The sequence below is a fragment of the Balaenoptera borealis genome, assembly GCF_965194805.1.
Source record: "Balaenoptera borealis genome assembly, chromosome: 19".
Classification (NCBI taxonomy): domain Eukaryota; kingdom Metazoa; phylum Chordata; class Mammalia; order Artiodactyla; family Balaenopteridae; genus Balaenoptera; species Balaenoptera borealis.
In genome coordinates, this window is record NC_138878.1 from 56,599,877 (window position 1) to 56,626,171 (window position 26,295).

The window sequence follows — 26,295 nt, forward strand, 5'->3', positions numbered from 1 at the left end:
GCCCGCGGCCGCTCTAGCCCTCCGGGTAGCCACCAGCGAGAGCACAGCGGCAACCGTCACGTGACCACCCGCAGTCTCCCAGGCGCTTCCCCCTCCCCACGCTAGCGAGGAGCGCGGCCAATGAGAAAGGCAATTGCCTGGTCCCCGCCGGCCCGCAGTCTAGCAGGAGTGCGCCTGCGCGCGGCGGGGGCGGTCGGGCGGGGCTCCAGCCTAGAAGGTGCGTGCGGGGCTGAGTCCCGGAGTGGGAGACGTGGAGTGCAGGTAATATGCGATCTGGGGGCGCGGCGTCTCGGCTGCCCTCCTCGTGTCGTCCTTCGTCTGTAATGCATCTCTCCTCTTATGCCGTCCTCTGTCCCTTTGTGTCCCCATTCCTCCCCTTATGTTGCATCCCGCTTAAATCGTTACCACTCCGCTTATGTCGCCATCACCCTCCTTATGTCGCCGTCAGCCCCCTTAACAAGATTTCGTTCCCTTTAAGTCCCCATGGCCACCAAATGTCGCAGTCACCCCCCTTTAAGTCGTGTCGCCTTCTCATATCGCCTGCACCCCTCTTTTGTTGCTATTACTCCTTTACGAAGTCCTTCTCATAAATCGTCATCATACCCCCGTGTCACCTTCGCACGCCTCCTGTCTCCATCTCCTTAAGTTGCGCTCACGCTTCCCTTATGTCTTCCTCGTCCTTTATGTCTCCATCCCTCCCCGTCACCTTTGCTCCTCTGACAGTCACTGCCCGTGCCTAATGCTTCTAGTTGTCCCCATAAGGACCTACCCTGCCTTACAGTTGTTTCTCTTCCCTTCATGTCTCCGTTATTTCCCCGTGTCCCCTCTCACATACCGGGTACTAGAGCCCATTATCCTGGCTCCACCACTAAATATCTGGGTAACCTTGACCACCTAATCACACGTTTGCAGTCTCAGCTTCCTCATCTGTGAAACGCACACAAGGACACCTACGTCAGGGATGATTGTGAGGATCCTGCTAGTTTATTCTTGTGACATGCCCAGCTTGATGTGGCAGTTTGAGCTAATATGATTAATCATCTCACCCTCACCCTCATCCAGTCACCTTCATCCCCTCCTCATTGTCGCTCTCCCCCTCCCCCCAGCTGCCCTCATCACTACCGTGGTGTCGTCACCAATCCCTGTATCCTGACACTCTCTGCCACAGCAGCCAACCCCTGCTGTCCCACATCATGATCTCTATGCTGTCCTCACCTCTGCCACATCACCACACCTGAGGGGGTGACCCGTCAGCCATCACGAACCTTGCTCATGTAAATACTTAATCCCTATCTCCTTACCTTGTTGGAGTGACTGATTTCCCACCCCCAAATTGAGAGCACTTAGCCAATGGCAGGAGTCGAGGAGCGCTTGGTGGGGGGAAGACTCTAGATAGCTTAGACCCAACCTTCCCTTGACTTATAGAATTGGGGGTGCAGAGAGATGAGGCAGGTCTCACCACACCTTTGTCAAACCTCAGCAACCCTGAATCCCCAGGTGGAAAGGTAAGTGTCTTCGTCACTCAGCTTGCCTTAGCATGGCCGTGTAGGGCAGTCATTACAATGTGTGCCTGGGGACTGGAACACCCTGGTTCCAATCTTGGTTCTAGCATTTAGTACTTAAATAGCTGCATGACCTTGGGCAGCTGGCTTAAGGTCCCTGTGCCTCAGTTGCTACATCTGCAACATGGGAATGAAAATGCAAGTTAATTCGTTCAATAAATATTTATTAAGCATGTTCTACATGCTCAGCATTGTGCTAGGCACTGGGGACACATCAGTGAACAAAACAGAGATCCTTGGCCTCATGGAGTTTACATTCTGGCAGGGGTAAGAGACAGTACACAAACAGGTAAGTAGATTATATGACGTGTTAGGAGGGAGTTGGGGGATGCAAAGATTATAGTTTTAAGTAGGGTGATCTGGTGACATTTGAACAAAGACTTGAAGAGGGGAGAGAGTGACATGGCTTTCTGGGGGAAGAGCGGCATTCTAGGCAGAGAGAACAGCAAATGCGAAGGCCCTGAGGTAGGAGCATGCATGGGATATTTAAGGAATAGCAAGGAGACCAGTGAGGGAGGAGAGGGATGGGGGATGAAGTCAGCGGTGTGATGGGGGCAGATCATCTGGGGTCTCACGGGCCATGGAGAAGACTCTGGCTTTACTCTGAGTGAGGTGGGAGCCATGGGAGGATGTGGAGGAGAGGAGGGTTGTGATCTGATGTGACATGACGTGACATGAAGAAGCAGCAGGAGCTGGAGAACTTCTACCGAGGATGGATTGGCAAGAGCAGCCTGGTTGGAAGGACAGCCAGACTCCTCTTCTTAAAGCTGCACTCACATATCCTTTGTATTTGGAGAAAGCTTCAAATGTCCCTCTCAGAGATTTGGGGTGGGGTGGGGTGGGGGAGGGATGTTGGTAGGGGTTTTGAGAGGCTACTGGGGAGGGACGGAGGGAGTCACAGATCTACAGATGTTACACAGCAGGAGAGGCAGCTGTCTACACCCAGGACCCTGAGGCAGCTTGGGCTCAAATTCTGGCTCCACTGCTTCCTGTCTGTGTCCCTTTGTGCCAGTGACTTAACCTTTCTAGGTCTTTTGTTCCCTTATCTGTTAAGCGGGGCTAAAAAAACCACTGCTGTTAGAATTGAATATATAAAGTGTTTTGAGCAGTGCCTGGTTCAATAAGGATGTAAGGAGCCCCGCTCTCCCACATCCTATCCTTTCACAGGCTCCGACCTCCCTGAGGGTGGCAAGGAAAAGACATTCTGCCTTATTCTGTGTTTGGGAATTGGTTTGACAGTGTAGTGTCCTGGAACAGAACTGAGCTCTGGGTTCAAATTCTTGGCCGACAGAGCAACGCCGTGTGACCTGGGCAGTGATTTCCCTGAGCCCTACCTCCTCATCTGAAAAACAGGGATAATAATGCTTCTTTGCCCCAGATGTGTTGTGTTGTTCTTTTTGAACTGAGACATCAACCATTTTCATTGTTTTATTTTTCTCCAAGGCACCAACTGTATGTTTCGCTCATTTAATCTACTGTCTTACTCCCTCAAAAGAATTTCTTCCTTCCTAGGGACTTTTTTTTTTTTTTTTTTTTCTGTTTTTCTGTGCTGTATCTCCAATTTCTAGATAGGGCTTGTCAGCAGTACTCATTAAATAAATACTCATTGAATGAATAGATGGATGAACTGGCCACTGAGCATCTGCCATGTACTGTCCCTGTGCTGGGTGATACTGGGGACACAGCAGTGACTGAGCCAGCCTGGCCCTGCCCTCACGGGTTTTGCAGTCCAGTGGGAGAAACAGATCCATCATCAGGTAGTGACAGCCCAGAGTGGTCAGGGCCAGGTTGGGGGAAACACAGGCAGAGGGATCTGGGCTGGGATAGAGAAGCCCAGGGGACTGTCAGATCCCAAAGAGGATGCCTGGACCAGACAGGGGGTCAGGGAGGGCTTCCTGGAGGAAGTGGTACATGAGCTGATAGGAATAAGCAACATGAAGTGGAGAAAAAGGTATGCTAGGCAGGAGGAGAAGCTGTGGGCAGGTTTGGTGGTAAAAGTGTGGTTTCAGTTCGAGGAACTGAAAAATATTAAATATGACTAGGGCATCAGAGATGGTAAGAGAATAAGCCCAAGAAGTTATTAAGGGGAGATCATTCAGGGCTTTGGGAGCCACAGTGAGGAGCTGAGACTATCCTGCGGATACCGGGGGGCCACAGAGAGGTTTTGAGCAGAGGGGGGACAAGTCAGACTCAGGTGGAGGGGGAATTGGAAGGGTTGAGTGGAGGCCGGGAGCCACGGGATGTGGCTGGAGTGGGGACCCAAGTGGGAGAGGCCAGTTCGGTGCCATGGAGGGGAGAGAAAAGGGGTGGGTGGGAGACACGCTTGGGAGGCCAAGTGGATAAGTTGTGGGCAGTCCAGGACAAGGCCCAGGACTCTGGGGGAGTCAGGGCTTTCTGGAGAAGGTAGCACACAGGCTGAGACCTGAAGGATGGGTAGAACAGCTGTCCTTGGAAGGGGGACCTGGGGGAGGAGCAGGTTGGGGAGAGATCCTAAGGACAGTTGGAGACATGGTGGGTGTATGGGGCTTAGGGACACCTGGGTGGAGGTGTCTAGGAGGCCATGGGACTTCCGGAGCTGAAATTCAGGGAGGAGGTGGGAATCCGAGACAGCTTTGGAGTCAGAAAGGGGGACTGAAGCTGTAATGGTGGGGAAGGTCCACAGGGGCTGTCCACGTAGGGCCCAAGAGGACATCGTAAGATGGTTGCACTTGGTCCTGGAGGCAATGGGGAGCCACAGAGGGGGTTTGAGTAGGGATGGGACAGCTTAGATTTTTGAGTTCCAGTCGCCATTCATGATGGGGTGCTGGGGGACAGGGGGTTGTGTGTGTATTTTTTTACTTATTTAATTGTTTTTCAGACTGAGCATCTTCTCTCCCTAGAAGGGGCACCTTCTAGGGGGTCCTTTGAAATAAAAGGTCTACTGCTGAAAACAAAACAAAAAAAAAAGTTTACAAAACCAGTGCTCTGTTCTGTTTTCTGTAGACTTGACCACAGACAATTGTGCAGTCAGTCCGAAGGGGTCTGCACAATAGAATGAAAATCGGCTCCTTTAAACCCAAGAACAGTTCTGTTTTGAACCGTATGGAAGGTCCATAGGTTAGTGAATGTTTCCTGAGGTATGGCCTGTCCAGTGCTTCACGTGGGCTTCAGCAGCTAACTGGCCCCACACCCTTCTTTGCACTTTCAGACGGCTTGAATCAACCTTGAAGTGACCTTGAATTTTACCCTCAGGCTGAGGTGCCATTATCTGCACCTACCCTATTGCTCTGGGCTTAGAACACGAGCTACTTACACACTGTGTATACACTGAGTGTCACTAGATCTAGAGAGACATCTAAGAAAGTCTTTTCTCCAGGGTTTCCATTCTACTGCTTCTTTTCTTCTGTTTTCAATAAACATTTATTGAGTGGTTACAACGTGCTGGGCACACGGTGGGTAGAGAAATAAATCGGACATAGACTTAGCTTTTTAAGGGACACATATAAGTTTATCTATGATAAAAGTGTGCCCGGGGTACTAGGGGACACAGCTAAGCAGCCAGCTTGTATCTGTGCTACCTGCCTGCTATGGGTGGTTTCACTGACTGCCCAGCAAACGTGAGGCTGGTGTATTAGTCTGCCCATTGTTCTGAGAATGCAGGTGAGGCTCAGAGAAGGGAGCCTCTTCTCCCAGTAACACACAGAGCTGAGATCTGAACCCAGGGGTTTGGGACTGCAAGACGCACCCCCTTAAACCATTCAGAGATCCCCCAGCCACCACTCCCCAGATGGGTATAAAGTGATCCCCTTTTTATGAATGAGGCCAGCAGGGCTCAGAGAGGTTAAAGCCCCGTGCCCGATGTCACTGAATAAGAAAGTGACAGGGGTGGGATCTGAACCCTGGCCCCTCCAACCCAAAACGCTGCTATGGAAGAGGGATCAAGTCTCCCACCCCGACCCTCACGGGTGTTCAGGGAGCTATGACCCAGCACGTGTCTCAAAAGCCAGGTGGTTTTTGCTTCCTCCTTTTCTGTGCCCTGTGGTTCACAACCCAAGTCAGGCAGGGCACAAGCCAAGGGAACAGGGAGATATTCTGTGGGCTGGTGAAACTGCACAACTCAGTCCCACAGGCTGGGACTCGAACCCAGCCAAAACCCAGAGTGGGATTTGAACCCACGTTCTTTTCATTGAAACCGCACACCTGGTCTCAGGACTTAATGAAGCTTAGGTTCTTTATGTCTCAGCGCAGAAAGAATTCAGTGAGAGACAAAGTGATAGGTAAAAAGTGGATTTATTTAGAGAGATACACATTCCATAAACGGAATGTGGTTCATCTCAAAAGGCAAGAACGGCCCTGGGAAAAACACACTCCATAGAGTGTGGGCCATCTCAGAAGGCGAGAGGTCCGGAAATATGGGGTAGTTAGTTTTTATGGGCTGGGTAATTTCACTGGCTAATGAGTGGGAGGATTATTCCAACTGTCTTGGGGAAGGGGAGGAGATTTCCAGGAATTGGGCCACCGCCCCCTTTTTGGTCTTTTATGGTCACCTTGGAACTGTCATGGCACCTATGGTTGTGTCATTTAGCATATGCTAATGCAGCGGTCCCCAGCCTTTTTGGCACCAGGGACCGGTTTCGTGGAAGACAATTTTTCCACGAGCGTGGTGGGGGTGGGGTGGTTCCGGCAGAGCGATGGGCAGTGGCGGATGAAGCTTCGCTCACTCGCCCACCGATCACCTACTGCTGTGCGACCTGGTTCCTAACAGGCCGTGGCCTGCTAGCGGTCCCTGGCGAGGGTGTTGGGGACCCCTGTGCTAATGTATATAATGAGGCTCAAAGTCTCCTGGAAGTCAGATCTTCCGCCACCTTGGACCTGGTTGGTTCTAACCAGTTTATGCTGTATCCTCAACGACTGTGTCATTCTTTTAAAGATTGTGCCCTGCCCCCTTCCCTCCTGTTTCACTGGGAGGGGGCACACCTGCTGGTGGAGGTGCCCCCTACACCAGCGAGGAAGCAGGGCATGAGGACCAGCCTGGACATTGCACTGGAGCCCCAGGGTGAGTTCTAGGTTCCTGGGAACCCTGGAATTGAGATGAGCTGAGAAGGCCAGCACTTGCCGGCCTGGCTGTGTCGGCCCGGCTGTCCATATCCCGCTTCAGTTTCACCCTGCCCTGCTCCCCCTAGGGATCTGGGGATTGAGGGTGCTGGATACCTGTCCAGCTGAGGCCACAGTCCTCTTTCGGAGACTGGGATGTTGGGGAAGGTCCCCCGCAGCTAGGAGCCTGAGCCTCATAATTTAATTTCCATGGAAGGCCTATGTGCATTTTTTAAAATAGTAAAGGCCCACAGTAAAAAGCAGGCATCTTGCCTGGCCGAGGGTGGGGAGGACGGAGGTGGAGGGAATCATGCCTTTTTTCTTTTCTTTTTGGCTGTTAGGACCCTTGAGACAATCATAGTTATTGAGAACCTCTTGCATGCCCATTCTATGCACTTGATACATATGAATTCCTTTAGTTCGAAGGAGCCACTCAGATTTTAGACATCTCAAATTTTACATGTTCAAAAAACACACATTATTTATTTATTTTTGATATTTAAAAAAAAATTTATTCCCAAACTTGCTCCTCCTCAGTGTTCCCCCAAATCACACGCCCACCCCAGTCAGTTCCCCACACAGCCAGAGGGAGCCTGTAAACACCTGTATTCGTTTCCTGGGGCTGCTATAACACATGACCACAAACTGCGTGGCTTAAAACAGCAGAAATTTATTCTCTCACAGTTCTGGAGACCAGAAGTCCAAAATCAAGGTGTCAGCAGGGCCGTGCTCTCTCCAGAGCCTCTAGGAGAGATTCTGTTCCCTGCCTCCCCCAGATTCCGGTGGCTCCAGGTGTACCTGGGTTTGCAGCCCATCACTCCAATCGCTGCCTCCCTGGTCGTGTCTCTTTTCTGTCTCTTTTAGAGATACTTGCCCTTGGGTTTAGGACCCACCCAGATAATCCAGAATAATCTCATCTTTAAATCATTGACTTAATTACATCTACAAAGACCCTTTTTCCAAATAAGGTCACATTCACAAGTTCCAGGAGTGATGACCACATCTGACATATCTATGTTGAGGCCCCCATTCAACCCACCACAACCCCCAAAGGAGATCATGTTCCCTCCTCTGCTCAGAACCTACCTGTGGCCCCATCCTTCTTGCCACAGTCCAGGTAGCCCAGCATGATCTGGTCCTGTGACCTCAGACTTACCTCCTCTCCCTCTTCCCACAGGCCATTCCACTAGAGACACACCGGTCTCCTTGCTCTTCCCTATCCACACCAGGCACACTCCTGCCTCACGGCCTTTGCACTGGCTGTTCCCTCTGCTTAGAACACTCTTCCCCAAGATGTCCAGTAGCCCCATTCCTCCTCTCCTTGAAGTTTTCTTCCCTCAGGTATCCCCTTCTCTGCAAATTGCAAGCAATCCCGACCCCGGCCCCACCCCTGTCCCTCTTCCCTGAGTCTCCATAGCACTTATTACCTTCTAACATATAATTTAATTTAATACTGTTTTTTTGTCTGTCTTTCCTCACCTCTGTTTTGTCCACAGTGATAGCCCCAGTGCCTAAAACAATACCTGGTGCACAGGTACTCAATAAATGTGTGCAAAATTAATGAACAGCCTCGTAAAAAGTAGGTGCTGTTCTTGCTGTGCCCATTTTGCAGATGGGGAAACTAGGGCACAGATGCACTGTCACTCCTCTGAAGTCAGTCACGTACACACTGAGGCTCATAATAAGATCAGGCACCTGGCTCTGGAAGCCACAGTGTTAACTGCCTCGCCAATCTAACCCAATCTACACCACCTCTTCAGGACTAGTTTTCTTTTTAAATATTGATACCTTAGGTGTATTGCTTTGATAAAAATATAACAAGTCAAAATTAAACCCATCATTACAGACCTGTCATCACGGCACAATTTGAAAGCCAAAAGGTCGCTAACAAACTGAATGAAATGCCGTCTATTTTCTTCCTATTTTTGATTTATTACCGGCCATCCCACTTCCCCTGGCTCACCTTGCAGAGTGACGTCCCTCACAGCTCCACGTCCTACCTCTGCCCAGTTTTGTTTTTGTTTATCTTAGCTTCCCTAATTTCACATCACCTGCTGTTCCAACCCCATATTCTTAAATAAAACATTTCTCACCAAGGCCCTTCACAAATAAATAAATAAAAGGCAAACTTGTTTCCCGCCCCATGCCTCCCCCTCCCCCCACCCTCCAACCCTGCGGTCAGCCACATCCAAGACAGTTATCTTCTGCTTCTCTTGGTGACCTCTGGAGTTCCAAATAACCTTGATCTGTTACCATTTCTTGCTGGATCCATTTGACCCATCCCCGTTTGGCTCGCTCGCTGCAATGATAGGAGGGGATCTAGCTGTGCTCTTCCGCCCTTGACAATGACAGTCTGGGGTCGGACGTTGGGGGGAAAGGGGCTTCCAAATTATCCTTTCAGATCTAGGCAGGATATTGCGGTGAGGAGAGAACCTGCCTCCCTTTTGGAATGTCCTTCCTTTTTTCTTCTTTTTTTAAAACACATTAATGCGTGCGCATGAATTTTTAAAAACGTGACAAAACCTGGGAGGTGGCAACACCTGTGTAGGCTTTATAATTATTTTTTAACCTGCACAGAGATGTTTTCTCTTCTTTTCTGTAAGTCGCTCATATTTCACAATTTTAAAAAAGAAAATAGGCGGACGATAAAAAGCAATCCTGACCCACCCCCAAATCCCGCTGTCAAGGCAACCACTTCCAACGCTGTTGCTTCCCTCAGTAATAATCCTCTGCATTTGTTGACTTCCTGCCTCGATGTGGGGAAGGGGGTCCTGCCCCTCTTTCATTGAGAAAGGTGGGCGGGGAGGGGGACCTCCAATTTATTTCTCCATCTGTGGCCTTAAATCCTGCTTCGGAGATATGAGATGGTATGTGGGAAACCCTGCTTACCCCTCCAGCCAGAGCCTGGATTTAAGAGACAAGATTTTTAAAATCCTTATCAAAATATCAGTTGACTTTTTTTTTTTTTAACGAACACTGACTGCAATCCACAGTCCAAGGGAAAACCCACCATCCCCTTCCCCCCTACCGCTCTTCCCCTCCCTTAGCGTGGGCTGTGTCTTCTAAGCTGATTTCATCGCTACGTCCCTAAATCATGTTATTCAGCCTTGATCATTCCATTTCACTTTATAATTTTTAAAGTCAACCTTATTTATGTATTTATTTTTGACCAGGTAATATATGCCCATGGTACAAAAATTTACATGGTTTGCAGACGAGAAAAGATGTGGGGGACTTTTTTCTCTTTACCTGTGGCCTCCCTACCCCACATGGGGGCTCTAGGGTGGACCGTAGCAAAGCCGATCGCTCAGCCATGTACTCTCCCTCCACCCCCGTCAGGTTGGCTGGACTGGGCTGCCAGGCCCCCCTTCTCCCTGCGGTGAGCCCGGACCGGCGCGCTCACTGCGCAGACTCCCCGCTGCAGTGGGCGGAGCCCCCTCGGGCCCCGCCCCCTCCTTCCTCCCGCCCCTGCTCAGCCTGTGGGGGCAGAAGCTGGGGCCCCGTGGAGGTAGCAGCAGCCGCCTGCCGAGTAAGGCCGAGGCCCCTCTGGGGTAGGGTAGGGGTGGATGGTTGCGGGGATGGGCTGGGGTCTGGCGGTGAGGCCGCGATGGTCCTGGGCTCCCGGCCTGAGCTGTCTAGTGGTTACCTGAGGGTGAGGGCAAAGGAGCCACCTGGAAAATGACTTCTGGGTAATCCCAGGGCTGGGAGAAGCCAAGCACAAAGATTTAGGGCTCCGCTGACTCAATCCGGAGCTGTCATTTTGGGAATGTATAGGTTAGAGCTCAGAGAAGGGAAAGCGCTAATGGGGAGCAGTGTGGGTGCTGATGAGGGGCAGGGTGGGCGCTTGGGGGGGGCATGGTGGGCACTAAAGGGGGGCAGGGAGGGCACCGCAGAGGGACAGGAGGAAAGCAGAGGAGCTGGACCTTGAGGGATTTCGAAATCCCAACTGACCAGCAGTCAGCTTCCTCCTTTAGGGGTGACAGGCGCAGTGCCAGGGGCCCCCGTGATCACAGACAAGGCGACCCAGTGAGTCCCGTGAGCCCGAGGCTGATCTGCTTTCTGTGATGTCCCCCAAAAGCCTAGAACACCCCACACAGTGCCAGCTTTTGTTCCCCGCAGTTTGGAGACCCTGACACACCCACTTTCCCGCTGGAATCTGTATAACCCCTGGCTGCCAGCAAGATGAAGCCTAAACTGATGTACCAGGAGGTAGGTGGATGGGAGACCCAGTGGGGAGGGCTGGACCCAGCAGAGGGTGGGGGCCCCACTGAGCTGCCCTGTCACCCCCCCACCCACCATCATCCCTGTCCCCCAGCTGAAGGTGCCTGCTGAGGAGCCCGCCAGCGAACTACCCATGAACGAGATCGAGGCATGGAAAGCTGCAGAAAAGGTAGGAGCCCACCGCCACCCTCACTCTGTCTCAGCCATGGCCTGGGCTGCCCTCCTTGGGCTGGCTGATCACCTCCTCCTCCCCACAGAAAGCCCGTTGGGTCCTGCTGGTCCTCATCCTGGCGGTTGTGGGCTTCGGTGCCCTGATGACTCAGCTGTTTCTATGGGAATACGGCGACTTGCATCTCTTTGGGCCCAACCAGCGCCCAGCCCCCTGCTATGACCCTTGCGAGTAAGTGGAGGGGGGCGTGGGCGCCTCGGATGGTGGGGGGAGGGGCCCTGCCAGGCCAGGGACACTTCAACACGCACTAAGCAGGGCCTGGTCGAGACAGTGGTCGAGACAGAATAAGGTGATCGCCGACTCCCAAGTGGACCGTCACGGTTCTTCCCTCCATGCCCGCCACCTTCCCCCACACTGTTGCCATGGCAGCCACAGCATCATCATCTATCTGTCTGTGAACAGACACACATGGCGTCTTCCATCCACATCTGTGGACAGACACACACACACACAGACACACACACACACACACAGACATCCACATGCACAACCTTCCTTCCACACCTCTAGACAGACAAATGCAGACACACAGAGAATCATGAGTACAGACACAAATACACATAGTCTTCCATCCTCCGTGGGCAGACAAGTGAGCACTCACATTCCAGCCCCCCATGGCTGATTCTGCCTCCCCCCACCCCCCAGAGCAGTGCTGGTGGAGAGCATTCCCGAGGGCCTGGACTTCCCCAATGCCTCCACGAGCAACCCCTCCACCAGCCAGGCGTGGCTGGGCCTGCTCGCCGGTGCCCACAGCAGCCTGGACATTGCCTCCTTCTACTGGACCCTCACCAACAATGACACCCACACTCAGGAGCCCTCTGCTCAGCAGGTACCTGGCAACCTGGGCCCTGGCTGGCAGCGGGGGGCGGCGGGGGGAGGCATTGGGGAGGTGGATGGAAGGGGTTTCCCTATAGCCCGGGAGGCAGGTGGACATGTCTCACACAGAGGGTTGGACACAGGTGTTTGGAAGCAACTGTCTTCACATGGCCCTCTGGACTGGGGGCGTTTTGTCACAGTCATCTGGAGGCCTCTGAATGTCAGGGTATGGGTTTGGTTACGAGGGATTAGGCTGGCAGATATCACTCACCCACAAGCTGCCCCGACCCTGTCACACAAAGAAATGGAAACATGGAGTGAGTACCAGCCCAGCCTCAAGCCAGGCTGCCACTTCCCAGCTGTGTGACCTTGGGCAGGTCACCTTACCTCTCGGTCTTCAGTTTCCTGATCTGTAGAATGGGGCAATATCTAGCACTCCCCTCTTGTGAGGATGAAACGGGCTAATCCCTGCCAATTATAGCACAATGCCCGACAGAGTCAGCCCTTTATAAGCGTTTGCTCTGATAGCCTTGTTACGGTCTGCAGACAAACTTAAAAAACATAAAACTTCAAGATTTGACAAGGAACAGCCTAGGTGGATAAGCCCTTCATTGAAAGACATGGTGAATTTGTCCCTTTTTTCCCCTTTCCCTGCTGCCACTCTTTGTCAGAGGTAGGCTTAAAATGTATTAAAATTGTGACGTTTATTAAGCACTGCCTGAAAAAATATACGACAGTTAAAAATGATATGAGCTGGAAATTCCCTGGCGGTCCAGTGGTTAGGACTCTGCGCTTTCACTGCCGAGGGCGCGGGTTCAATCCCTGGTTGGAGAACTAAGATCCCCCAAGCCAAAAAAAAAAAAAAAAAGTCATGAGCTCCCACGCCCTGCTGGTTCCTACTGGAATGATTCAAAGCATAAAGGAGGCAGACCATCTGAGTTCAAATCCTGCTTCCCCATTGATTTCTCCAATGCTCAGTTTCCCCATCTGCACCTTGGGATATACTCAGATTTGCCTCATCAGTGAGAGTGGTGAGAAGTCAGTGAGTTCACATGTAAAGGGGCTTAGAAAGGGCCTGGCTCACAGTAGAAACCAGGGAATCAATGGCTGTTGCTATTAATGTTATTGGCATCATCAAGCCTCACCCAAACCTTCCCAGATCCCAAGCCTGCACTGTGCCCCCAACATCCTGCAAGGTGCCCAGAGGTGCCTTCTGTGACGGGCATTGATACTTCCAAGTCAGGATCTTGGGAAGGTCCTGTGAAGGGCAGGAGTGGCAGGGAGGCCCTAGCAGGGCTCAGAGCGCCAATTATTAAAACAGATAAAGGGGCTTCCTAGGTGGTCCAATGGTTAAGACTCTGGGGCTTCCTAGGTGGTCCAATGGTTAAGACTCTGCACTTCCACTGCGGGGGGCACGGGTTTAATCCCTGGTCGGGGAACTAGGATCCCACATGCCGCACAGTGTGGCAAAAAAATCAATAAAATAAAACAGATAAAGGTTTTAACATCTTAACCTGTGTAAAGCCTTCCCTGAGTGTACCGGCTAATGTAAAGCCTGATCAGATCTAAAAGCCTAATCTCAAAACAACTCCATGGGGGGTGCTGCGTGGGATTGGAGAGTTGGCTGATCCAGCCCCTCAGAGGCTCTCCCCTCCCCCCAGGGCGAGGAGGTCCTCCGGCAGCTACAGACCCTGGCACCCCGAGGTGTGAAGGTCCGCATTGCCGTGAGCAAGCCAAGTGGGCCCCAGCCCCAGGCAGATCTGCAGGCCCTGCTGCAAAGTGGTGAGCTAGGGGGCAGCTGGGGGTGGGCTGGGCCTGGGGCTGCCCAAGCCAGCCCCTGACCACCACCCGTGTCCGTCCAGGTGCCCAGGTCCGCATGGTGGACATGCAGAAGCTGACCCATGGCGTCCTGCACACCAAGTTCTGGGTGGTAGACCAGACCCACTTCTACCTCGGCAGTGCCAACATGGACTGGCGTTCCCTGACCCAGGTCTGCCTGCACCCTGCCCACCGCGCTTCTAGGCCGCTCCCTGCCCCACAGGGCACCTGGCCTCCAACTGCGCCCCACCTCAACCCCAGAGTCCTCTCTTCCAGTCTCTGCAATGGCTTCCGTCCCACCTCCTACCTAACACCCCCAAATCCAGCCCTCCACCACCCTCGCTCTGCTCAGGGAAGCCCCTCTGATCCCCGATGGCATCTACAGGACATTCCAGGCCCTGTCCACCCATTTGACCTTCATGATTCACTCTCTGCGTGCCTGCTCTAAGCCCAGCCCTGTTCTGATGCTGGGAACGTGGTGGACCTCTTGGAACTCCCGGTCCAGGGTGGAGACGGGCCTGTCCCCAGACAGTGTCAGCCCAGAAGGGTCAAGTCTGAGATGGTGGCGAGGGGGGAGCACAAGTGGAGGGGTCAGGGCCAGGATGGGCAACCCAACCCAGGGTACCAAGGAAAGTCTCCCAAAAGAGGTGAAAACTAATCTGATAACTGGAGGAGCTGTAGGAATTGGCACAGGACAGGAAAAGGGTACAGCTTAGGCAGTGATCATTTGCTCAACAAATATTTTCCAAACCCCTAATCTCACCAGCTCTGCAGGGAGACGCTGAAGACACAGCTGTCTCTGAGACATCCCCTGTGCCTGCCCTCCCAGTCCAATGGGGAGGCAGGTTTGTCCCCAGAGAAGGTGATGAAGGAGGACCAAGGGACCCTGGGAGCCTCAAGGAATGCCTGACACAGGCTGGGCAGTCAAGGCAGGATTCCTGGAGGAGGAAACTGTCAGCTGAGACCTAAGACTGAGTAGGAGCTCAGCGGAGGGTAGAAGCAACAGTGTACGCAAAGGTTCAGGAAACCTGGAGCTTTGGAATAACTGATTTTCACCAAAACTTAAGATTTTAGTCTTGAGTCAAGATCATATCCATCCCAGGACTTTAGCTGGGGGAAGTGGGGGGGCGCGGTTAAGGGGCAGAAAGAAGGGAGACAGGGGCAGAGAGAGGGGGAGATAGAAGGGCAAGGGACAGGAAGGGGGACTTGGGGGGGCAGGGGGAGGGGCTGCAGGTGTCCATGTCATCTGTGGGCACCAGGCCACCACCCCCGGGCTCAGCATTGCCTTCCCACAGGTCAAGGAGCTGGGCGTGGTCATGTACAACTGCAGTTGCCTAGCTCGAGACCTGACCAAGATCTTCGAGGCCTACTGGTACCTGGGCCAGGCGGGCAGTTCCATCCCGTCAACCTGGCCCCGGCCTTATGACACCCGCTACAATCAAGAGACACCAATGGAAATCTGCCTCAACGGAACCCCTGCTCTGGCCTACCTGGCAGTGAGTCCGAGGGAAGAGGGGCCCGTCACACCCCGGCCACATGCCTTCTCTCGGCCCCCATCAAGCCCTGCCCAGTGATTTGGTAGGGATGGGGGTTCCTGACCACTGGCTGTCATTTCTGCTCACTCGGGCCTGGGCTGTGTCCCAGCCTCCCTAGGCCTTGGTTTCACGTAGAAAATAAGTATTGCAATATTTACCACCTCTTCGGGCTAGTGAGGAGGCACGGCTGGGTCCATGCAGGCCGAGCCCTGGGTGACCTGTCCAGTATAGCTAGCTGCATGTCGCATTTTTAATCAATTAAAATGAACTACAGTTAAAAACTCAGTTCCTCAGTCACACTAGCCACATTTCAAGTGCTCAGCAGCCACACACAGCAAGCGGTTGCCATACTGGACAGTGCAGATAGAGAGCATTTCCATCAATGTGGGAAGTTCTATGGGACAGCAGCCACTATTGCCCTTGGCACTCTGGACAAGGCACCGCTGTTTTTAGCTGTTGATATTTTCACTAGTTGGGGTGGCCAACGTGGGTCCCCCCGAGCAAGTCACCTGGCCAAGCCCAGTGTCATCCTGGAGGGCCACACTAAGGCATGGATGGAGGGATACGATTCATTGGGGCCCTTTACTCCAGTGACCTCCCACGGGACATTAATGGTTCCCCCGTTACCACTGCCCCTTTCAGAGCTCGAGTTTGCTCACCTGTTGTGAGGATGGAGAGAGCTGGGTGAAGGGCCTGGTGTGGCTGGGCACATGAGTGCCATCAGGATGGACTGTAAGTCAGGGACAAAAGTGATTAGAGCAGAGGTCCTCAAACTTGAGCATGCATTAGAATCACCAGAAGGGCTTGTTGAAACCCAGATTCCTGGGCTCCACCCCAGCACCTTGATTCTGTGTGCCCTGGGCAGTGAGGCCCAAGACTTTGCATTTCTAACAAGCTTCCAGGTGATGCTGTTGCTGCCTGACCAGGGACCTCATGTCGAGAACCACTGGGTTAGAGCATAAGTTCTGGAACCAGACAGCCTCGGTTCAAACCCTGGCTCCATTTATCAGCTGTGTGACCTTAGGCAAATCACTCACCCTCTCTGAGCCTCCGTTTGCTCACCTGCAAAAAAGGACGTGGTAATTATCCCTCCCCTTCATGGAGGCTGAGCATTAGTGAGACCCTCAGGACCTGGCTCGTGACAAGCTGTCTGTAGCAGGGGTCCACTGTGAAGGACATGCGTCTTGACTGTCCCCCTCGTCCCCCAGAGTGCACCCCCACCACTGTGTCCAAGTGGCCGCACCCCAGACTTGAAAGCCCTGCTCAACGTGGTGGACAATGCCCGGAGTTTCGTCTACATCGCGGTCATGAACTACCTGCCCACCATGGAGTTCTCCCACCCGCACAGGTACCGCTGGGCGCGTGGACAGGGATTGGGGAAGGGAGCCACCGCGAGTGGAAGAGGAGACAGGAGAGAGAGCGATGGGGCCCAGAAAGCAGGCACGGGGCCAAGGCCAGGGGACAGAGGGAGGGGACGCCATGGGGAGAGACAGAGGTGACAGGGAGAGTGGGTCTGGATGCTCAAGACAAGGAGAAGGGGACAGAGAAGAGGATGAGAATATTCGGGGGGTGGTGTGGAGACGGGGGACTGGAGACTTAAGGCAGAGGGTGCGGGATGTGGGATTTCTGCAGGTAGGAGGCCGGGAGTGTGGGCTGGATATGGGATGACGGGCTTGGGAGGTGGGACTAAGGGTATTCAGGTTTGGGGCGGCAGGGTTGGGGTTTGAGATCTGGGATAGGAAGGGGGGATGACTGGACTCTGGGGGCTCAGAGCAGGTAGTCTGGGGGCAGCAGACAAGACAATGAGAAGATTGGTGGGGGGGAGCAGGGCTTGGAGCTAGAGATGGGGTGGGGGCTTGGGGCTTCTCAGAAGCTGCAGCGGGACCCAGGCCTGGCTCCCTAAAGCTGAAGTGAGGCCTCCCTCCGCATCCTGCACCCCCCTCCCCAAGGTTCTGGCCTGCCATTGACGACGGGCTGCGGCGGGCTGCCTATGAGCGGGGCGTCAAGGTGCGCCTGCTGGTCAGCTGCTGGGGGCACTCTGAGCCATCCATGCGGGCCTTCCTGCTCTCCCTGGCCGCCCTGCGTGACAACCACACCCACTTTGACATCCAGGTGGTAAGCGCCTACCCCAGACCTACCCGTCAGCCCCTGTGCAGGGCAGTACCGGGGACACAGCAATCGTGGCGCTCACCTGTCTTCTGACAGGGACGACCCAGAGTGGGCCAGAATCACGGGCACGGGCAGAGGGATTAGGGCTGGGATGGGGGAGCCCAGCAGAAGCTCCTGCCGCAGCCTGAGGGGTCGCGGAAGACTTTCTGGAAAAGGGGACATCTGAGGTAAGACCTAAGGGATGAATAGGAGTCATTCTAGAGGGCACAGGTGGCATATGAGGCGACGGGGTCCTCCCTTTCAGCCGGCGTTTACCGAGTACCCATTCTGGCCCCCAGGCCCACGAGGGAAGCAGCTGAGTCCCCAGTCCCGCGGACCTGGTTCCACTCCCCACCCCAGACCCTGGGGCTTCTCTAACTCAACCCCGCATCTCCCCTCCCTCTCAGAAACTCTTTGTGGTCCCTGCGGATGAGACCCAGGCCCGAGTCCCTTACACCCGCGTCAACCACAACAAGTACATGGTGACTGAACGTGCCACCTACATCGGTGAGTGTCCTGAGCGCCGCCGGGGTGGGGGGACGGAAGGGGGTTCAGGCAGCACCACGGGCCCTGACTCTCTGGACCCCCGCTCCCTGTAGGAACCTCCAACTGGTCCGGCAGCTACTTCACCGAGACGGCGGGCACCTCGCTGCTGGTGACGCAGAACGGGCGGGGCGGCCTGCGGAGCCAGCTGGAGGCCGTTTTCCTGAGGGACTGGGACTCCCCTTACAGCCATGACCTTGACACCTCAGCCGACAGCGTGGGCAACGCCTGTCGCCTGCTCTGAGGCCCGGTCCAGCGGACAGGCCAGGCCTGCGAGGCCCCCGCGGGCCCGGGTGTTCCGGGTCTCGATCCCTGTCCCCGCGCCCCCGCTTCTGTCTGCCCCATTGTGGCTCCCACAGGCTCCCCACCCTGCTCTCCCGCTTCTACCTCCGCCCCCGCCAGCCTGATGCTGTGGCCGCAGAGGACCCAGCCAAGCTGGGGGAGGGATCAGCCCCCGAAGAAGTAGGGGTGCATGCTGGGCCTGGCCCCCTGGCCCACCCCACTTTCCAGGGCAAAGAGGGCCTGAGGTCATAATAAGAAGTAAATAACTTGTGTGTACAGCCTGTGCCTGACTGAGTGGTGTGAGGTGGGGTGCCGGGTAGGGGACAGCTGGCATGGGCCTCTGGTGGGGACACCTTCACGCATGCTGAGCCCTCAGCATGTGACCAGTGTGGTCTGGTGTGTACTGGACGCTCGGCACACGGCTGGTACGTGCTGAGCCCTCAGTGGGTGACCAGCGTGGGCTGGCGTGCGCTGAGCCCTCGGCGCACAATGCACGTGAGCTAGTGTGTGCTGAGCATGCGCGTGTGACCTTGTGGGCTGGCATGACCCGAGCCTCATGTAGCCAGCGTGGCGCAGCGCGTGCTGCACACTCGGCGTGTCCCCAGCCAGACGAGCGCGCGCTGAGCCACTGCCATGGCCCGCGGGTGGACTTGCACGTCTGGACACGAGCGCATGCACCCGGCGTGAATTTGCATACACCTGCTGAGTGAACTCACACTTCGCATGTCCCAAGCATGGATGAGTGCATGCCAAGCCTGTCACGCGTGGCAAAGACAGGTCAACAGACGCTGAGAACCTGGCATCTGGCAAGCTCAGATTGGCATCTGCTGAGCACCGAGAATGTTCTGAGGGTGGATTCTTGCGTGCCAGGCACTGAGCATATTTAAGGGATGGGTCAGTGTGCCAAGCACAGCCTCCAGCCTGAGCCAATGGCTGACTGGGTGCAGCATTAGAGAGCAGGGCCTGGGTGCCCCCCCGAACCCCACCCCAGTGCCAGTCTAGGCCTCAGGCAGGGAGGACAGGCATGAGGCAGTACTGCTGAACAGTGCTTTATTGAAATAAACAGAGACAGCAGGGCCGAGGGTGTGCTCAGGGCCAGTGGGGTGCAGGCCCCTTCCTGCGTCCCTCTGGCCGAGGGGGCCACGGGCCAGACCCCAAAACCCTCCTGTGTTCGGGGTGTGTGTGCAGGCATGCGCCGTGAGCGGGGGGTGGGGGGGGACTGGGGAATTTCTGGATAATTATCTTTCTGTAAGAATAGTTTGTCGGTTCAGGGGATAGCTCTGAGGAGGGGATGCCAGCCCCGCTAGCGCTTCACCCAGTGATGGGCAGGGTGGGGTCACCATCAGTGGTGCCCGCCGACGTGCTGCAGAAAGCTGGTGGCCCGGGGTGGACCATGCGGGTGGGTGTGGCGTGGTGGGAGCCCCTGAGCCTGTGGCCCCCCGACGCCCTCCAGGGTCCAGTCTGGCTGACCCAGCCATTCCCCAGGACAGCTGCTGAGGTCGAAGAAGTCAGGGCCTGGCCTCTGTTGGGGAGAAGAGATGGGCATCAGCCAAGAAGCGCCCCCCCCACCCCACCCCGGAACAACCATCCTGCCCCTCATGGACTCCTTGTGATCCCAACTGCATCCTTGTCAATTCCTGAGGACGATTTTGTACATCCTGAACCCTCATCCCATTTTGGAGGCTTAAACGCTGTGTGCTGAGACGTTAATGTGTCCTGAAGGTGTGTTTGCTGAGGCTCTGTCACATCTTCCTGGGGGTGGCTGAGCTGTCCCACGGCCTTGTTCGGAGTACGGGGCCTCTGTCACTTCCCGTATGTGGATTACTGTGTTCTGAGTTTTTACACAGCCTCCACATGGGTTAGTGTTTGCTGAGCTTCATCACATCCTACGGGTGTATTAGTGTTTGCTGAGCCTTGTCACATCCTGAGGGTGGGCTAGTAGTGTGTGCTGGACCCTGAGCCAGCCGTGGGCCATGCAAATGTACGGAAGGCAAGGTTGCGTCACTATGCCCCGATCCTAGAGCTCTGGGGAGGCCCTGATCCCAGAACCGCCTGCATCCTAGCTGCCCCCTGGGTCACCTCAGCATCCACGGTCATGTCCTTGATGTCCGGCCCATCCCCGTCCCGCTGCGGGATGGCAGGCAGCTCCACAGAGGCCCCTCGCCACTCTCCTTCCGCCCAGCCGCCGCCCCTGCACGGGGCGTCTTCCTCGGGCGAGGCCTGGCTCAGCCGGATGAGGTTGCTGAAGTTGGAGTTGGACTTGGAGCCTGCGGGGGGCTTGCGGGCCTTGTGGCGGCCTGCCAGGCGGCTGCCGTAGAAGGCCAGGATGGGCTCGGGGCCGGAGTCGGGCACCCAGCGGCCAGCAGCAGGGGCCTTGAGTGGGGCCAGCACGTCGGGGACGACGTCGGTGCGGGTCTCGCCCCACAGCCCACGCCCCGCCTCCTGCAGACTCAAGTCGTCCAGCTGATCGATGGCCTTTTGCATGGCCGGTGCCTTCTCCTCCCGGAATAAAGGCCCGCTGCCCAGACTCACGGTCTCCTCCTCCTCGGCCGGACCGTGGTAGGGGGGCCCGTCTTCCACGGCAGCCACAACAGACACAGGTGTCTTGCCCTCCACCTGTAGGGAGAGGCGGCAGCCGTGCAGCGAGAGCTGGTAGTAGCGGGTGGTCTCATGGGCGCTGCGCAGCTGCTGCATGGACACGAAGGGGTGGCGCAGGGCGGCGCTGGGGCTGATGCGTTCGTGCGACTCCCACGTCAGCATGCGCTTGATCAGCTCCACCATGCTCTTGAGGTCGGCGTGCTCCGCCAGCGCCTCGCGGTCGGGGAAGGTCAGCCGACGGGCTGCCCCGCCGCCGTTCACCGTCTCAATCTGGTCCAGTGACTTGAGCGTGTACTTGCGGCGCTCCAGTGGGCGCACCTGGTGGGACACAGGGCGGGGCAGGGGTTGACATCGAGTCCAGGGCTTGGGCCCCAGGCACTTCTGCTGTGGAACCCACACATGACCCCCCAGCTTCCGGTGGGCCCTCCGGTCTGGCCCAGAGCTCTCTCGTGGCTATGAAGTCCACCCACAGGAACCCTGACTTCCAGTTCTGCCCACGATCTGACTTGGAGCTCTCTTGCATCTGGGGCGGGGGGGGAGCACACCTGCTCACGAACACCAGAACCCCTCTAGTCTAATCCAGACCCCTCCTACTGCTGCAGGAAGGACAGCTGACTGTGATCTCTGGTCCTCCTCTTGTCTAACCCAGGGATCTCACTGACCCAAGTTTCACACCTCGCCCCAGCCCTCCAGCCTTCCCCAAGCCATGGGTCCAGCCCCTACCAGCAGCTAGCAGAAGGGCTGCCCTAAACCTCTAGTCCTGCTTGGAGTCAAATCCAGATCCCTCTTGCTGCCACAGCTGAACCCCACACCTGATCCCAGCCCTCAGGCCTCCCAGGAGTCAAGCCCAGACCATTCTTGCCGAATTCTTTAAACCACGACCAGCTCAGTAGTCATCAGAGGATCTGCCATATACTTTCGGTCCCACCTTTGGTCTCACTCAGACCCCTCTCTCGCTGTGACAGCTCCCACGACTGGCCCAAACTTCCAGGCCTTTCTGCTGTCTCAGCCAGACTCTTGCCACACGAGTCTGATGACCGCAGCCACAGAGGCGGCAGACAGGCTGCCCTGGCTTCCAGTCCCACCTGGGGTGTCCCTCGGATCCCTCTGGCTGTGACAACCCCCACAGCTGGCCCTCAAGCTGCCAGTCCTCTCTGAGATCTAACCTAGATTTTTTTCTTGACGCGGCAGCTGCCACGCTGACGGCCCTCGCCCCACCTGCCCCCCTACCTTGGTCTCAGCCAGGTAGTCGGCCGAGGACTTCAGCTGCCAGGGGTTGGTGGCGTCGGGGTGAGGGTTGCGCTTGAAGAAGTGGTGGGCCTTACAGGCGGCGTGCAGCACGTGGGGCTTGGGCAGGCCCTGGGTCTCACAGATGTAGCGCACCTGGTCGTACTCGTTGTTGCCTGGGTAGAGGGGCCAGCCCAGGTGCAGCTCAGCCATGACGCAGCCCAGGGACCACACGTCCACCTTCTCACAGAAGGGCAGCCCCAGCAGAATCTCGGGGGCCCGGTAGAAGCGAGACTGGATATACGGCTCCTTCACATAGCGCACCTCGCTGAATATGCTGGCCGAGCCGAAGTCGATCACCTGAGCGGAGGGAGGGAGGCAAGTGGGCCGGGACAGCCGATCGATCTGGGCCTCCCCGGCGTCTCTTGCCAGTGTCTTTCTGCATCTGCCATCTGACTGTCGCTACATCTGTGAATCTTGATCTCTTGTTTATGTCCCTATCTGTCTCCTCCAGCCTTTGTCTCTGGTTTGCGTACTCATCTCTCTGTCTGTTTCTCTCCACTAGAACTTATGTCCATGAGAGTAAAGACCTGTCTCTTTCTCTCTCACCCCATGCCTTGTCCATCAGCAAATCTTGCTGGCTGGGCAGAGGGGCCAGCCCAGGTGCAGCTCAGCCATGACGCAGCCCAGGGACCACACGTCCACCTTCTCACAGAAGGGCAGCCCCAGCAGAACACCTTCTGTTCTGCCCACTCTGCATCCCAGCCACAGCCCCACCCTGGTCCTGTCCTCCTCATCCCCTGTCTAGACTAATGTAAGGGCCTCCTTGCTGGTCTCCCTGTTCCTCCTTCTCCCTCCAGTCTGCTTCCCACATGCAGCCCGAGGGACCCTGTGACCACCTAAGTCAGATCACGTCCCTCTCCTGCTCAGAATCTTCCTGTGGCTTTACCACATCCTGTGACAAAAGCCAAAGTCTTCACCCTGGCCCACAAGGCTCCAACAATCTGCCCGGTCCCCTCTCTGCCCGCACCTCCTCCCACCTTCCCCCTCACTCACCCAGCTGCAACCACACCAGCCTCTCGCTATTCCTTGAACCAGCCGGACACATTCCCAGTTCAGGGGCTTGGCACTGGCTGTTCCCTCTGCCTGGAATGCTCTTCCTCCGGATGTCCACACGGCTCCCCTCTCTCACCTCAAGTCTTTACTCAATTGTCAGCTTCTCAGGGAGGCCTCTGCTGACCATCCTATTAAAAACAGCACACCCCTCCCTTCCTCTCCACCTCCCTAGCCCTCTGCTTTTCTCCATAGCTCTTAACACCATTTCACGTACTACATATTTTTACTTTTGTGTGGAGTTCATTGTCTCTCTACCCAACTAGGATATCAGTCCCACAAGGGCAGGGATTTTGTCTGTTCGCTGCTGCATCCCTAGATCCCTGGAACAGTGCCTGGCACACAGTAGGGGCTCAGTAAAGAATGAATGAATGAGTGGGCTTTTTATTCCTGTCATTCTCTTTCTTTCTGTCTCTTGTTGGTATCTCTCTTTTCTTTCTTTGCCTCTTCGTCACTTGTCTGTGTCCCTCAACTCTCAGTGTCTCTCTCTGTCCCCATCTCTGGGTCGTCCAACTAGAAGGACACCTCCCTGACACCCAGGTCCTCTTCTGTCTTCACCATCAAGCGTTGTTAACACCCCACACGGGCCCCTGGTTCATACAGGTGCTTGATGAACACCTGTTGAACTAACACTGTGAATGACTGAGAGCCCTTGTCTCTCCCGATGCCTCTGGAGCGATCTGCCATTTTTCACTCTGAATCTCTGTGACTCTATCTTAGTCCCTCCCTCAGTTTCCCTCCCTGAGTTTCTCTGCTTTTCATTCAGCTATCCCTCACCTTCTATTTGCAGAAAGCAGTATGACGAAATGGTTATTAATCTGGACTCTGAACACAGATGGCTGAGGCCTGAATCCCAGAGAGCTTGTCTGACCCTGATCATTCAGTCAACGTTCGTGGGATTCATTCATTCACTCCGCAAATGCGGTAGGGGTGCCAACGCTGGCCAGGTGTTGTGGCTCTGTCCTGTCTGTCTCCTGCTATGTTTGTGGAAAACTTTCCTTCCTTGGGTCTCTATCCCTCCATCTGTTGGGACAGAATGATCTGCCTTTTCCTGTCTCTGTATCTCCCTGTGTCTCTGACATTCATTTAGCACTGACTCCACGAAGGCTCTGTGCTGGGAGATGCCGAGGACACGGTGGTGACCAAAATGCCCCTGGCTCCGCCCTCACGATGCTCCTAGTTCAGAACCATCACCAGACAGTAACCCATAAGCAGACAGAGGGGTCAGAGCCGGGATGGGGGAATCCAGGGACCTGTGACAGCGCAGAGGAGGTGCCTGTGTGCCCAGCACAGGGTCAGGCCCAGAGCAGGCATTCAGAAAATGTTTGTTGATGAACAAACTCATGATGAAGAATGCTGCTGCCATCCTTCCAGTCGCTCAGGCCAACAGGCTTTCCTCCTCCCTCAAGCCCTCTCTTCCTCTCTCACACTTCGCATAAGATTTACCAGCAAGTCCTGTTTTAAAATCTACCCGGAAGGGAATTCCCTGGCGGTCCAGTGGTTAGGACTCAGCACTTTCACTGACGAGGCCAAGGTTCAATCCCTGGTCAGGGAACTAAGATCCTGCAAGCCTCGCGTGGTGGCCAAAAAAAAAGAAAAAAAAAAAAATCTACCCCAAACCCACCCACATCTCCTCCTCCCACTACCCTGATTCTAGTCCCACCCACATCTCCCACCTGGACTGGGGCAGTCACCCCTCACTGTCTTCCTGCTCCTGTCCCCTCAGTCTTTCCCCCACCTGCAGCCAGAGGGAGCCCGTGAACACCTGCGTCCAATCACAGCCCTCCTCTGCCCAGGAGCCTCCTATGGCTCCACCTTACACAGAATAAAACCCAAGTCCCCTCTGTGGCCCACAAGTCCCTGTACGACCTGGCCCCGTCACCTCCCTGATCTTATTTCCTCCCTCTTCCCCTCAGTCACTCCGTTTCAGCCACACTGGCTTCCTCAATGCTCCTCAAATACATATACTTGGCCCACTCCTACCTCAGGGCCTTTGCACTGATACTTTCTCCCAGATGTCAACACAGCTCCCTCCCTCCTTCAAGACTTCCCTCAAATATGACCTTCTCAGGGAGGCCTCCCTGACCACAGAGTCTAAAGTTTTACTCATCACCACCCCACCTCCTCCTCCTCCCTACTTTATCTTGTCTCCTTCTCACTCATATACCATATTTTACTCATTTACCTTGGCGACTCTATCTCCCCCACTAGAATGTCAGTCCCACAGGGACAGGACTGGGCCAGAGGAACTGAGCTAACTGAGACGGGGATTTCAGAGCCAGGAGGTGGGGGACAGCCATCATGGCCAGGGAGGGAGAGACCTCAGGGTTGGGAGGTAGGACAAGGGGAACCTCAGCCTCAGGAGAGCGTCCAGGGCTGGATGGCCACGCTCACCTTGACCCTGAAGGGGCAGCGAGTCTGGTCCACCAGCATGATGTTCTCAGGCTTGAGATCGGCGTGGATGATGGCTAGCTCCTTGAGCCGGGCCAGGGCTCTGAGCACCTGCAGGGTGACCGTGCGGATGTGGCGGGCGGGAAGGGGCGCAAAGTTGTTCTCCTTCTGGAATTCGAAAAGGTTTTGCTCCAGCAGCTCAAAGACCAGGTAGAACTTGAGGGCGTCGTGGAAGAACTCGAGGAAGCGGATGACGTGCGCCTCCTCCGGGTCCAGGCCCCTCATGCAACGCAGCAGCTTCAGCTCGTTCTTGATGATTCGGTTGCGGTAAGCATCGTTCTTCAGGATCTTGATGGCCACCATCTCGCCCGTGCTTCGCCGCCAGCCCTTGGCCACCTCCCCGAAGGTGCCCTTGCCCAGCACCTCGATGATGTCATAGCAGTCAGTCTCCGACTGGATGGTGGCCATGGTGCCTCTGCCACCAGACACTGCCCTGCCACCACCTCTGCCCCACGGGCTCTGCTTCCAAGGCCTCCCGCCCCGACGCTGGCCCCGAGGTCCCCCCCAGTGGGGGAAAGAGAACTGCACTTGTGCCTCGCCCTGCGAGGTTCACCCCCACCTCCCTGACAACCCCCAGACCCCTGGGCCGCAGGGCAAGTCTGCCAGGGGGTGCACACCTCCCCCGAAGCCCTCCTGGCTTGGGATGAGGGGCCCCAGGGCCCCCTGAATGGGTTCCAGC

General features: G+C 55.5%; 2 protein-coding genes across 5 annotated transcripts; one reads left to right on the forward strand and one right to left on the reverse strand.

Moving 5' to 3' along the window:
* The first annotated feature begins 108 nt into the window (after nucleotides 1-108).
* On the forward strand, nucleotides 109-18,503 carry PLD3 (phospholipase D family member 3). 4 transcript variants are annotated; one of them, XM_082367143.1, is made up of 14 exons: nucleotides 152-261; nucleotides 6,472-6,597; nucleotides 9,975-10,164; nucleotides 10,755-10,844; nucleotides 10,951-11,025; nucleotides 11,114-11,256; nucleotides 11,731-11,914; nucleotides 13,563-13,683; nucleotides 13,764-13,891; nucleotides 15,015-15,215; nucleotides 16,463-16,602; nucleotides 17,204-17,369; nucleotides 17,810-17,909; nucleotides 18,002-18,503. In XM_082367143.1, exons 4-14 carry the CDS (start codon nucleotides 10,818-10,820, stop codon nucleotides 18,187-18,189), a joined length of 1,473 nt encoding a protein of 490 aa, XP_082223269.1. In that variant the 5' UTR covers nucleotides 152-261; nucleotides 6,472-6,597; nucleotides 9,975-10,164; nucleotides 10,755-10,817; the 3' UTR covers nucleotides 18,190-18,503. The 4 variants fall into 4 exon arrangements, with proteins under 4 accessions (XP_082223270.1, XP_082223268.1, XP_082223269.1 ...); XM_082367142.1 differs by lacking the exon at nucleotides 6,472-6,597 and having other exon boundaries at nucleotides 116-261; XM_082367145.1 differs by lacking the exon at nucleotides 9,975-10,164.
* Nucleotides 18,117-26,108, reverse strand: HIPK4 (homeodomain interacting protein kinase 4). The gene is made up of 4 exons (XM_082367169.1): nucleotides 25,560-26,108; nucleotides 22,056-22,412; nucleotides 20,307-21,143; nucleotides 18,117-19,749 (listed from the first exon to the last, which is right to left on the reverse strand). Exons 1-4 carry the CDS (start codon nucleotides 26,022-26,024, stop codon nucleotides 19,570-19,572), a joined length of 1,839 nt encoding a protein of 612 aa, XP_082223295.1. The 5' UTR covers nucleotides 26,025-26,108; the 3' UTR covers nucleotides 18,117-19,569.
* Nucleotides 26,109-26,295: the final 187 nt, after the last annotated feature.

What these genes read in the sequence shown, in the direction of transcription:
- PLD3 (XM_082367144.1), top strand. Translation starts at nt 10,818, where the DNA reads ATGAAGCCTAAACTGATGTACCAGGAG. An exon ending in CATGGAAAGCTGCAGAAAAG is followed by an intron (nt 11,026 to 11,113) that starts GTAGGAGCCCAC and finishes TCCTCCCCACAG; the next exon opens with AAAGCCCGTTGGGTCCTGCT. An exon ending in GAGTTCTCCCACCCGCACAG is followed by an intron (nt 16,603 to 17,203) that starts GTACCGCTGGGC and finishes CCCCTCCCCAAG; the next exon opens with GTTCTGGCCTGCCATTGACG.
- HIPK4 (XM_082367169.1), bottom strand. Translation starts at nt 26,024, where the DNA reads ATGGCCACCATCCAGTCGGAGACTGACTGCTATGACATCATCGAGGTG. An exon ending in GCTGCCCCTTCAGGGTCAAG is followed by an intron (nt 22,413 to 25,559) that starts GTGAGCGTGGCC and finishes CCCTCCGCTCAG; the next exon opens with GTGATCGACTTCGGCTCGGC. An exon ending in ACTACCTGGCTGAGACCAAG is followed by an intron (nt 21,144 to 22,055) that starts GTAGGGGGGCAG and finishes GTGTCCCACCAG; the next exon opens with GTGCGCCCACTGGAGCGCCG.